Source organism: Ricinus communis, chromosome 9 (genome assembly GCF_019578655.1).
Source record: "Ricinus communis isolate WT05 ecotype wild-type chromosome 9, ASM1957865v1, whole genome shotgun sequence".
Taxonomy (NCBI): domain Eukaryota; kingdom Viridiplantae; phylum Streptophyta; class Magnoliopsida; order Malpighiales; family Euphorbiaceae; genus Ricinus; species Ricinus communis.
The window spans coordinates 4,047,525-4,060,562 of NC_063264.1; the positions used below are offsets into that span (position 1 = coordinate 4,047,525).

General features: G+C 36.4%; 2 protein-coding genes across 3 annotated transcripts; both read right to left on the minus strand.

Annotated features, from left to right (window-relative positions):
- Positions 1-2,810: 2,810 nt before the first annotated feature.
- On the minus strand, positions 2,811-10,843 carry LOC8276163 (DNA repair protein RAD5B). Of its 2 annotated transcripts, none has more exons than XM_015725459.3 (18): positions 9,587-10,843; positions 9,370-9,503; positions 9,139-9,274; positions 8,990-9,043; positions 8,436-8,576; positions 8,204-8,355; positions 8,015-8,099; positions 7,694-7,858; positions 7,373-7,516; positions 6,908-7,060; positions 6,659-6,726; positions 6,381-6,503; positions 6,199-6,298; positions 5,935-6,047; positions 5,265-5,841; positions 5,103-5,174; positions 4,918-5,016; positions 2,811-4,542 (listed from the first exon to the last, which is right to left on the minus strand). In XM_015725459.3, the coding sequence occupies exons 1-18, from the start codon at positions 10,499-10,501 to the stop codon at positions 4,420-4,422; spliced, it is 3,354 nt and encodes a 1,117-aa protein (XP_015580945.2). In that variant the 5' UTR covers positions 10,502-10,843; the 3' UTR covers positions 2,811-4,419. The 2 variants fall into 2 exon arrangements, with proteins under 2 accessions (XP_015580945.2, XP_025014913.2); XM_025159145.2 differs by having other exon boundaries at positions 5,265-5,856.
- LOC8276164 (uncharacterized protein At4g14450, chloroplastic) lies at positions 2,876-3,208 on the minus strand. The gene has a single exon (XM_002529266.3). The coding sequence runs from the start codon at positions 3,206-3,208 to the stop codon at positions 2,876-2,878; it is 333 nt and encodes a 110-aa protein (XP_002529312.1).
- Positions 10,844-13,038: the final 2,195 nt, after the last annotated feature.

Here is a 13,038-nt window from a genome sequence, read left to right on the forward strand (position 1 = left end):
TAAACATTCAATACATGTTTAATGAATACAAGTTAATGAACATTTGATATAAAATTAATGAACATAAATTAGTTTTTCAAAAAAATTCGCGTCAGCTTTTGATGCGCATATTAGCATCTGACGCATGTATCAGACACTAACGTAAATTTTTTATAAATAAAACGGTGCCGGATATTCCTGAGTCCACAAAGCTATATTCACCGTAATCCATCTTATAATTTAAAAAAAGAATATAATTTTAACTGGGCCAGGTTTTGATGCGCATATTAGCATCTGACGCATGTATCAGACACTAACGTAAATTTTTTATAAATAAAACGGTGCCGGATATTCCTGAGTCCACAAAGCTATATTCACCGTAATCCATCTTATAATTTAAAAAAAGAATATAATTTTAACTGGGCCAGGTCGTAATTTAAGAAATTTGATGGCCCGAGACATGCCTTTCCTTTACAAATTAAAGAAAGGCCCAAGAATAATTATTTGAGCCTGGCCACTGGGAAAGCTTAACAGTAGCTTAGCTGCCGTATCACTCATCAGTCATCACTGGACAATTGGCTTCCTGACATAATCATATTTCATTTCCTCTGTTTAATTTGCTTGTGTGGGAGCAAAGAACATATTTTGCTGAAAGTTTGTTATTTGTCCTTTTAGGGAACCAATTTAGGGACACAACTGGAAACAGGCGAAATCTTTTTATTCATAGTAGGAGGAGTTAAAATAGATCATAGAAACAGAAAATGAATGAAATAATAATAAAACTGTGGTGATTAAAATTGGGATCTAAGAATATATAAGGGTTTAAATCTAATTATTAGGAGTATATTACTAAAAATCAATTAAAATCAATAAGGACTTGGATAAAAATATAAAAAGTTTTGGGAGGCTACTGAAGAGGTAAAATATCAGTAAATATTATTCAAGAAAGCAATATATAGAAATGGTGAATACAAGTGAAAAGAAGTTGCGGGTTAATTTACACTTAAGATTTGCAGAATAATCCATCCATAAGGAGAAATCTAGAAACCAGTCTGTGAATTATGGATTCAGACATGAAACAGAAGATATGATTTGTAAGTGGTTTTATTAAAAAATTTGCAAGTTCTAGATGCACCAAATTAGTCAGAAACTGTTATATGTAGAGATGGAGCTGCTGCTATTCATACTAGGTTTACTTTCTAATGTGTGAATATTATTCAAACCAGAAAGAAGAATCATATCTAGTTCTAGAATCAGAGCCTTGACAAATGACAATTAAAGATAAGAGGTGTGTGGAGAGGGCTTTTCCATTTTAATTTAACATTGATTAGGTTTATTTATAACCTTGGCTACTGTTTGTTTGATGCTATATGCCTGACTTTTTTGAGGGGAAAATCTCAATTGCATAAGTTTAACACTTCTCTTTTCATAATTTTATAATAATTCAAGGGCAGTGTGTCTCTGTCTGTTTCTCAGTTTAATTATTTATGTTTCTTTTTTAAATAAATAATCACATTTTTCCACTCAAGTTGATTTAACTTTAATTTTTCTTCTTCTGGGTAAATATTTTCACACCCTTTGCAATCAATAATTTATTCTTAACATGAAAAAACATCCAACAAAGAAATTCAAATCTATTAGCAAGGAATTATAAAAGGCAATTTGAAGAGTTGGCCTAAATAAGAAGGAAAATTTGGAATGATGAATTGCAAAAGCTGATGATAAGAAAAATACAAGACTCCAACTGTGATTGATCTGGAATCCATGGAAGTGGAGTGGGGTAACAACGTACAGAAATAGATAGAATTTGATGACCAAAAAGACGTTAGCTTCCCATGGCCAGGACCCACACTGTTTATGCTTAGCCATTGATTTGACAATATCGGAAGGAATATGCTCATTATTTTTAGTCAAATTTTTTTACGTCATTGAATGATTGAAACTTGTATGGTTCTGGAAAAATCTCTTTACGAATCATAATCTTTTCGTTTGTCTCCTCTTTTGCTTAAATTTAAACTTTAGTTTTATAAATACCCCTTATCATATAAAAAATATAAATTAAAATAAGACAATTCAGATTTAATACAATGACTTCACTAGCTGATTTTTATTTATCAAAAATCAAAGAAAGTTTCAGAACCTATGTAATTATGGTCTGTCAAATACATATTCTTGAACATATGATTTAAAGGATGGTGTTAATTGGGTAATATAAATTATATAAATTTAGAGGGTGAGAACTTATGATTTTTAAGTAAGAAAGGAATAGAGGGCCACTCTTTTATTAAAAAGAAAAAAGTGTAGAAACAGTCATAAAGGGCATTCATTCAATTGCACAACCGAATATTCTTCAGCTTTTGATTCATCTAAATGTTTTTAAATTCTGCATGGAACATATTTATATACTTTAGGCCTTTAAAATTGTTTATTATGTTCCTTTGAAATGAATCACGTTTGTGTATGACCATTCAAATTGGATCAGATCAAAGCTGTAGATAGAATCTGTCGGTTCATTGGCAGATTTGATTTGGTAACCGATTCTGATTACTATATAATAATTTTTACTTTCATATTTATAAAATTATTAATGCCGTTGACAGACAGAAATTGCCAATTGGAAATGAGTTAGTGATGTTAAATTTACGTAATGCATAACAATTACTCCACATAAAACAGTTTTTTTTCACAATCATTGCAGTTTTATGCAAAATCATAATGAGGATCACAATTCCTAAGTTCCAAAATCTTAGAATGATAATAAAATAATTGAAATGTTAGCAATTTTAATTATATATATATATATATATATATATATATAAGAACATCCTGTATACAAAAAGGTTAGCAAAACCTATAAGAAAAAGAAAAGAAAAACCCAAAATTAGCCCCAACTAATCTAAACAGGCACGAAGAAAGAGGGGGCAAAAGGGGCAGGCTCGTAACAAAGAGGAGCCGCCGGATGCTGCCATTTTTTGAACACAACTGCTGAAGCTGAAGCTTTCTTCTCGGACTCTACTACTCGGTGCTGTTCCTCTCTAGATTTGATTTCAGCCGTCCGAAGATGATGATTATCAATCGCAGTAGGTGAAGTAATCAGAGGAGAGAGAAGAGGAATCGCGACGTTCCAGCAAGGCCGATTTATCTGTAGCGACGCCGGTTTCTTCCGCTGGAGACGGCTGGGCTCACTCCTCGTAGATGATGATGATGACGAAGAAGAGGCAGTAGCCATGGATAAGAGATTGATGTTCTGTTTTAAAATAATTGAAAAGAAAAAACAGTAGATAAAAAAGTAGTATAGAAGTGAAGGTCTTTCAGTTGTAAGTTTGATGGGAGAGAGAAATGAGATAGGTTTATGTTTAAGAGAGAGATGGTTGAGGAGAGACATATATATAAAGAGGCTTGTGGTGTGCACGTTATGTGTGTGTGGCGCGTGTGACCAGTTGTCAATTTGTCACTCGGCTCGGCTCGGCTCAGCTTTGCTTTTCTTTTGTAACGCCTTTATTATTAAATTAAATGATTGGGACTGGGTTGTTGTTGTTAGTATTTAAGCGTGTAGTGTGTTATTGCGGTTTGGCTAAGATGCTTGGATTTAGCTGTACCTTAGCTTACTTTCACCCTTTTACACCTACTGTTTCATCCACCTAAAATTGTTTACATTTTCTTTAAATGAAGCCTGGCAAAACAGATTACAGAAAATTGTATCGGAGGAAAGTTGAAAATCTTAATGGAAGATTGTGCAAATGGGTGTTGTTCCTAATTCAGAAGAAAAAGAAAGGGAAGGCGAGGAAAGCAAAAGATGGAGCTGAGAAAAAGGAAACTTAATTAGAAATAAGGTGTCATGTCAGAGTCTGAATTGGCTTTCCAACGCTTCAAAAAATGAATTCATCAGTCACTTTTATTATCAAACCGACTTCAACTAACTTGTAAAAGCCGCGGGGACTCCCCTTTTGCTTTAGCCTTTTAACTCACACTCTTCCTCCTGTTTTTGACCTTTGAATATCAATTCCTTCACATCAACGTTTAATATTTTTATTTATTTATTTATTTATGACCAGATCTTTTTATCATTCACTCCTTTTCTTTTTTATATGCTCTTCTATGTCCCTATTTGATCCAATGGCTTGAATCTTTCCTACGTGGTTGATTCCTACCCTTTATTTGCTTGGCTTATATTTGTTCCCTTCCCTACTGGACTTTTCTGGTGGCCATTCTTCTGATAAATACATCTTTGTCATTTTCCTCCACATTTTGGCTGTTCCTTGTCAATTTTGCACTATGTGATATCACTATTGTTAGCCAAACGACCTGAATTTACTTCACATCACTATACATAGGGAACCCCTTAAAAAACTTGCATCTTCTCTTTCCCCCCTCTAATATCACAATTTTTCCTAACCCAAAAGAGATTCAATAAAAAAATAAAAAAAAAAGTTATTAGATTTATCTAAATAGCATTTTGAGTTCTTCAATCCTGGCTGACCGGACTTCTTCATCCGTGAGTGCACCGGCTATCATCCGTTGCTTCCTTGCCTGAACTTGCTGCATTCGTTCCTCCAGCGTGTCCTGCTATGACAATTTTAATCAGTTGCTATCAACATGTTGACAATATATTATTAACAGATGAAACAAATTTGTTAATTTCACCTATTTTAAATCGTTGAATGAACTCAAGTCTAACAAGTTGCTTTAGTCTAATATAATTATTCAATTAAGACAGGCTCAAATCTAATTATTCTGGATTTGGGTCCCAGTATCTATAAAATTAAATGATCGACAAACTGTCTGCTTCAGTCCGGCAATCAACTGGGAATCCTATTGAGCTTAAAAGAACCCAGATCACAAGTTTCTGGTCAAAATTTGACGAGTTCAGCTTATAAGTCTTGGAAAGAATTGAACTAATTCTGGAAGTTTCTCAACTATAAGAATAATAGTTCTCACCTTAACAATGAATCTTCTAACAGTAACTGTTCGCTTCTGTCCTATTCGATGGATTCTCATTATTGCTTGTTCCTCCACTGCAGGATTCCACCATGGATCCTACAACAATGAATGTACCAAATCTTAAGGGAGTGAGATTTCTCCTTTTTAAATTACATAAATGCATGAGATGTGAAAGTGTTTACCATTAGGAAGACATTGGAGGCTGCAGTTAGATTCAGGCCAACGCCACCAGCTTTCAGGGACATCAACAATACCTGGTTATTTATGAAAGAAATAAGCAAGCCAAGAAAACATTTTAACCATCGGGCGGAGTCAAAAATTCAGAGCACCGGAAATTTGCTTACCATTTTTTCTTTGGTTTCATTGAACTCCTTCAAGGTCCTCTCCCTTTGCTTTTGCACTAGTTTTCCATCAAACCTTAAGAACCCAATTGCTCTCCTTCTCAATGGAATCTCTAAGAGGTCCAAAAATGACGTCCACTGGCTGAAAATAATGCTCTTTTCGCCACAATCTGACCTGCGGATTCTTTCCAAGCATTCCAGGAGTTTTGAAACCTTTGAAGACTCCTTCCAATTCTCCTCAACATTAACTCTGAATTTGTTCTCTGTTGGACATGTAAGGAGGTCAGCTTTCTTCAACAAAGTTCGGCAGATTGGGCATAGCCCAGTAGTAGGTGTTCGCCAGCTTGAAAGGAGACATTCCCTGCACATCCTATGTGCACATGGTGTGAGCACAGGGTCATCTGCATACTCCATGCAAATGGGGCACTCATTGTTTTCTCCCTTCCGGATGTCCTCAACAACCTCTTCAATGTATGCTCGGGTGGGGACTGTCTGTTCTCGAGCAGCAGAATCAGCATTTGTTTCCAGGAACCTTCTTGCAAGTTTGTTCAAGTCCGTATACTGTTTTGAATCAGCTCGACTGCATATTATATAACTAATAAGGAAAAAAAATAATAGTTGGAGTCAGAAAGAGATTTCTTGTATTCATATTTGCGACTCTCTGTATTCCTACCTCAAGACAAGAAAGGGGTGATTGCAACACTGCCTCAACCGAAGCAATAGCTCAAGGATAGATGCATAATTGTGAAGAACCTTCCCTTGCGCCACAAACTGATCAAACTTAACCTGTTTTATATTGCATAAACAACGGAAGCTGCATTATCAATAGAGGCATATCCCAATTGATTGTGTATAGACAAAGCAATCAAAACACTGAAATTCTGGCTTGGGAGAAAGATGATAACAAGCAGAACTGTGTTAAGAAAGCATAATTTACCTTCGACCTTCTGAAAAGGGCATCGTAGAAATCATGTTCAGCTTCTGAATGTTCACACTCAATGATTTGTATATCCATTGGTGGAAGCACAAGTATGGGCCTGAAGTCATATGGTCAAACATCAAAATCAGAACAGGATTTTCCTGAAGAATCAAAACATAGGAAGTCAAAGAATCACTCACCTTCCTTCTTTATCCTTGGTTTCCTTGGTTCTCCTCAACATTAATGGCCTCAAAATAGCCTTGATCAATTTCATCCCTCTTGGATCACCATTCTCATAAGGCCTCTGAATCAATTTGCTCCACCTACAGAAAAATAAGCTTGTGTTATTTAGTACTAATCCAGCAATTTTATAGCTGTAGCAATTGATGGTACAATGGTGCAGTTTAGTTGAACCACAAACTACTATAGAATTTAAATTGAACAGTAATCAAGAGGTTATGGACATTCAAAATCAGACCAGGCCCAGTTGCACCAAGGTTCAACATGCAAGAAGCATAGAAGGCTGTAGAGGTCTTCCAAGTTATTCTGCAGCAATTGATAACAGAATTCTGTAAATTAATTAAACATCATATGCCAAAACTAACGAAAATGAAACAACTACTAGAAGCCTAAAAGAATAGGATTAACAAGGATGAGAACACATTCTCACAACAACCTTGTACGTGCAGTTAAGAAAAGGTGCATGCCAAAGAACAAGCAGGCAAACCTGAAGGGGTGTCCCTGTGAGACACCAGCGGCAGTGTGAGGATAATTTGAAAGCAGCTTGAGCACCCATTGTTTTCCAGGATTTGATGGTATGAGCTTCATCTAACACCAACCTATACCACTCTACCCTATGAAAAATGCTGTGCTCCAAATCCTACATCAAATATCAAGAAATACAAAAGTTTTGATGATTGAAAGTGAAATAATATGAAGAGAATAAATGGTTCACTTTAGTGTACAAGTGCTCCCCAGTTATAGCAGGGGTAGGGGGAGGTTGGGCAGACAATAGCATGCAGCCTAACCATGACCTAAGGTCACTAAAGATACAACTTTACCAGTTGCACCAAGGGTTGTCCTCATGAAGAAAATAACAAAATGAGAAAAAAAGAGGAATATAAACTTGCAATGTAAATACTTTGAAATGCAAATAAAATTGATTGGGTAATGAAAAAGCACATGTTCTTACAGATTTATAAGCTGCCGTCAGGACACCATATGTTGTCAAGACCACATCATGTCCAGAGATAACCCTGGGATCAGTTGTTCTGAAACCACCATAGTGAACAAATATGGAGATACTTCCCAGCTCTGAATGGGTTTCAAGTTCATCCTAAATTTTTTAAAATAACTGATTAGATACCTTCCGAAGTAATATCAGCCATAGTATTTCTAATGGCACTATAATTAAAAGTACATTGTAATATGCAAACTTGAGCATAGAGCAGCATAGAGAAGTCTGCATTTGATTCATTTCTTCATGTTAGAAAAATAGAGGAGAGAAGTTCACCTTCCATTGTCCTAGCAAAGCCATGGGACACACAATAAGAGTGCCACCCTTTGCTTTCTTAGTGTTTGTGCTTTCTTGGCTATCAATACTTCCCTTGCCAGGTCTTGCAAGTATCAGAGAAATTGTCATCACTGTCTTCCCAAGGCCCATTGCATCAGCAAGAATCTAAAAAGGTGACAATCAAGTTAGATGACAAGCTACAACATCTCCACTACCCTATTCCAGTGAATTCAAAACAAATACTAATGATGTACACAATTCTAATCTCAATGCAACATGCCTATAATGGATTGGGAATGAGGTGACAATATAGAAACTTACTCCTCCTCTGGCCATCTGTGTTGCTGTTGGAAATTGTGTGGTTGCCTCCCCAGAGAAGATGTTCAAATAGATTGAGGAAGCCCTTCTGCTTAGAGCATGGTAAGTATCACATTAAATTAATTTTATTTGCTAAAAACATTTAAATCAAAACTGTCTGCTTGTTTGCGTGTTTTACTAGAAACTACATACGCATCACATATACGATAGGCTGCCCAACACGGACGCAGAGTTTTTGCTGCTTTCTCAACATCGATCCCTTTTTCACATTCAGACATCCAGTACAAAGCTTGTTTCTGGTATGACCTTAAACTGCACATTAGTGTGTGTGGGGGCTCCATCTCCTACATAATCAAGAGAGGAAGGTTGGTTAAGACTTAGTATATTTAACAACATCTTGAAAAGGCTTTAATTACTTTTCTACCTCCAAGTTGTATGTATCTACAGCACCAACAAGCTTGTTGAGAGATGACTCCAAAATAGCTTGTTCGTCTTTGTTTTGTTCTAGATACTGCTGGCAACCCATTCTCCTTTTTACTATTGGTAACATTGCACCAGCTTCATCCTGATCACATTATTTTAACGAACATCAATTAAAATCTTATTATAACATTCATTTACTGTCATGAATTATTTGAATCCTTGCAATTATCTGGTAAGTGGTAACAACAGCACATAATCACTCATATGGCAAGAAGATACATCACACTGCTTTACATGATTTTGCATGTAATATAAACACATGAATCCAACATCATTGCTGAAATAATCAATTCTAAGGTTACATGATATTTGTCACATAGTTGGTGTTAATGGATACTGTTTCTTTTATGACCCAATTGAAGATGATAAATCGATATACTTAAGAAATGTGATTAAATACTTGGACGATGCAATAGATAAGATCATAATGAATAGCATAATGGAATGAAAATGCAATGTAAAAGACGAATGAGAGAAAAGAATAGCTACACATACTTGAAGATTCAATGAACGCTTTCGCGAATCAAGCTCCTCAGGGGTGAATTCCGCCTGATCAAACAAAACGACAAATACAATGCGAGAATCATATCACAATAATTAAGAGATGTTAACATTAACATCAGGAGGGTAGAAAAAGAAAACACCTTCTGATAGGGTCCAATTTTCAGCAATTTGAACAAAGTAAGGAGAGGATAAATTGTAGAATCCACATTTGAATGAGCTTCCAGCCGCCATGTTGACTTATCAAGCTCAGTGAATATTGAACTGTGAATGTAAAAGCTGCCAACAACACAAACAAAATAAACAGACTGGAAAAAATTTGACTCAAGCAGAGAACAAAACCCGCAAAGATAGCAAAATACAAGAAAATTTACCTCACGTACAACATTATCTCTTGCATAATGTGAAGAGTAGGAGGTGCAGCTATACACCGTCCAAGAAATTTCACCTTATTAGAATTAACAAGTGGAACAACACATTTTCCCCATTCCATTGGAAGCCGACCAATCTAAAAAAGGTTTTGAGTCACAATGCATATCAAATTTAAATTAAAGAAAGAAAAAAACCATAATTAATCATTATCATAATTACCTCTCCAGAACGTTTAGTAGAAAAACGAACAATCCATTGGGAGTTGAATCTGAAATTGGTATTGGGAAATACAAAATGGACAATCTCATTGTCGACTAATTTTCTGCCTTTTGTAGTGGACAAGGCGGTGAGCATAGTTGAACCAACCAAGTACCAGTCTTTCTCTTGTGGAAAATCACCATCTTCCACTTTAACACCATTTATGGTCCTTGTATCTTCAACAGCTACTACTTCTTTCTTCACATATTTAGGCTTGTCAAATATACTTCTTTGACTGGACTTCTCCTCCTCATTTACTAGCACTACTAAATCAGGCTCTTCTTTGACTTTAACGCTATCTGGCTTATAGGGTCTGCCTTCTCTGTATGAGCAAGATTCTTGAAATGTCATGTCCCTAATATTTTTTGGAAATACATGTGGATGTGGTGGTTGATTAGTCTCTGATTTCACGTCTTTTTCTCTTTTGCTTATGTTAGTCTCCTCTAATTCTGTTGCTTCTTCCTTCACTTCTTTTACTTTGCATTCATCTGTATTCCCACTGTTGGTTACTGAAACACCAAGTACTTGCTTAAATGTATCAACGTCCTCTTTTACTTCTTTAGGCTCCTGTTTTACTTTAAAAATCTCTAGTTCTTGCGGCTTCTCCTTACATTCCTCAATTGGGGTAACTCTATTAGCCCTTCCCTGCAGAAACTCATCGGAATCCAAATCCATACCTGCTTCATCCTCAAACCCCAAGTCAGGTTCCTCTTTCACCGGTTTTAAGGCAGAAGATTCTTCCTCCTGTTTGATTTCCAAAGAAACACGGAAGCCTGTACTGGTAATAGCACGCTTGACAGGACTACCATTATCAATGTTGTTACTGATTGAATCGGTTGCTGATTGGATCTTATCTTCTTTGGAAATAATCTCCATTGGTTTATTTGTTATAGAATAAACAGAGAGAGAGAGAGAGAGATCAAAATTTTCAGAAAGGAGAAATGGGTGTTTTTGAGCAAAAGCTTTCTTTTTTTTTTTCTCTCTCGTTTATGAAGAAGAGATAGAGAAGACTCAATTTGGCGCCAGAAGGATTTTCCCGCTGTAAAAGTTGGCGATAGATTTTGCTTTTATTTAAGGTTTTGGCGCGACGACAGGTAAAAGAGACAACTTAATAAAAACATTTCCAATTTTCCGCTGATTACTGCTTGCGGCATGTGTGGTTTGCGCTAAGGTAAACCGGCTGGCTCTAATTTGCTAGTTAAATACCTATAATTTAGTATTGATAATAACATAAACCGAAAAATAATAAATTTCTTTAATAAAATTAAATATCCTTTATTGTTATTTTCATTAAACTAAAATATATTTATTTTGTTTTAGACACTATTAATTTATAAAAAAATATAATCTCATTCACTTAAACTTATATTTAAAATTAAGAGTAACTATCATTTTGTTGAGCTATTTCACCGCGCCACATCCCAAATATAAAATCCATCCATATTTATTTAAACAAAAAATTTGATAAATTAACAGAAAAAACTAACTTTTGTTGCAATTAAAAAAATAATGACTATTTTATAGAAAAATACCTTTCATAAATCAAGATAATTTTTTAAATAATACATAAGAATTATACTATTATGAAAATTTGCACAATTTCTAGAAAAAATTTCAAATTAATAAAAAATATAAGTGCGAAAATAATAAATACTTTATGTCACAACCTCATCTCTAGGCCCGTGACCGGCACTAGGGAATGGGTAGGCGCAAAGTCACTGAATCCTGTTGTAAGCCTGACACTCACTCACTTAAATAAATCTCATCTCATTTAATATTATTGATTCCACAATTTCATAACTATTAAATTTATAAAATTAATTCGCTCTGCCATAAGAATTAGGCTAGACCCGAAACTACAAAGCATTACAGCTGATACATCTACTATTTCAATTGCGGAGAATCTAAGATTTTACAAATTAACATACCAAATCAAATACACCACCCGACGATGAAGTCGGGTTACTAGATAAGAGTCGCGGGAATGACTAACAGTAACGGATATGAAAAACAATAAAATTGAGGCTGTCAGTCTCGAGAGTGAGTTAAAATCATATATCCCAAAACAGTTGTAAACACTTCAATAATACATTTATTTAATTTGAAATAAACATAAGTCATGTAAAAACATACGTGTCATGCCATGCTTAAATAAAATAATTTTCACACACAACGGGACGGAGTACTTCAGTAGAACCCTAATCCCAATATAACATCTCGATCAATCTCATTACTGACATCTCGACTAATCTCAACTCTAACATCCCGACTAATCTCATTCCAACAGGACTGGTGCCCAGAGAGAGAAGCTCGATCAGAGACCTTATCTCCAGTCTAGTAACTTGTCTTAGCCTTTTGGCTCTCTTAACTCAACAGGTTTGGCGCCCAGAGAGCAAGCTCGATCAGGGTCCTTACCTCCAGCCTGAACACTTGATTTCCAACTAAGCCGGCGCCTAGAGAGCAAGCATGATTAGGGACCTTACCTCCGGCAAACACACTCTTCTAAGCCCAGAGAGTGATGCTCGACCAGGGCAAATCCTAAACCTTCCTTTTTAAATTTACCATTATACCCTTTTTCCATCACTCACGGATTCATACCGGTACACTCATCAAACTAATATGTTCTATTGTCGTCCCATCCCGTATCATTATGCAATAATAAAATCAATGATAAAGGAAATGATATATAAATGAATAGTAATCAAAAGCATGATACAAATGAATAATAATTAAATGAATAATTTGAACTTGCAATAAAATAATCACGATAGCAAATCAAAAATTTATGCATGACATGTGCATAATCGATATATGACTTTAACTCACAGCTTTGACGACCTTCTAGCTCTGCTCCGGTGCCTCGGGTGGAGCGAGCCGAACTGACAGATCATCGAGACGCTTAATTGCTCGGTCGACTCGCCTCTAGCCGCCGGAGTCCGGTCGAAGATCCGAACACACCATCGGACTCGAAACGACGCACTGATGACGATCCCTGCTTCTGATTTTTCCATCCAACCCCCGATCATCCAGAGCGATTTACAGACGATCTTGGCCGTCGATTTACAAACGAAGCCCGATCGCCATGAAACCGGTGCCGTTGCGAAGCTTGAGCTGAGGAGAGTCGGGATACGTCCTCTGATCGTCCATAGCTCGCCAGATCTCGCCGGAAAACCCAAAAACGCCGGCTGCCCCTATTTTCTCTCTCCACCGCGAACTTCCGTATCCGGCCACCAGGCGCGCTCAAGCATCGCTAAAGAGAGCCTCGCCGAGGAGTTGGCTCCACCGAAGACAAGGCCGACGGAGCAGGCGGAATGGCGCCCGAAAGCCTTCTTTGCGCGCCCGCCGACGCCACCGCCCACCGCCACCATCGTGCTCGCCATTGACGTGCGCTCCTTCCGACGTTGACGCTACCC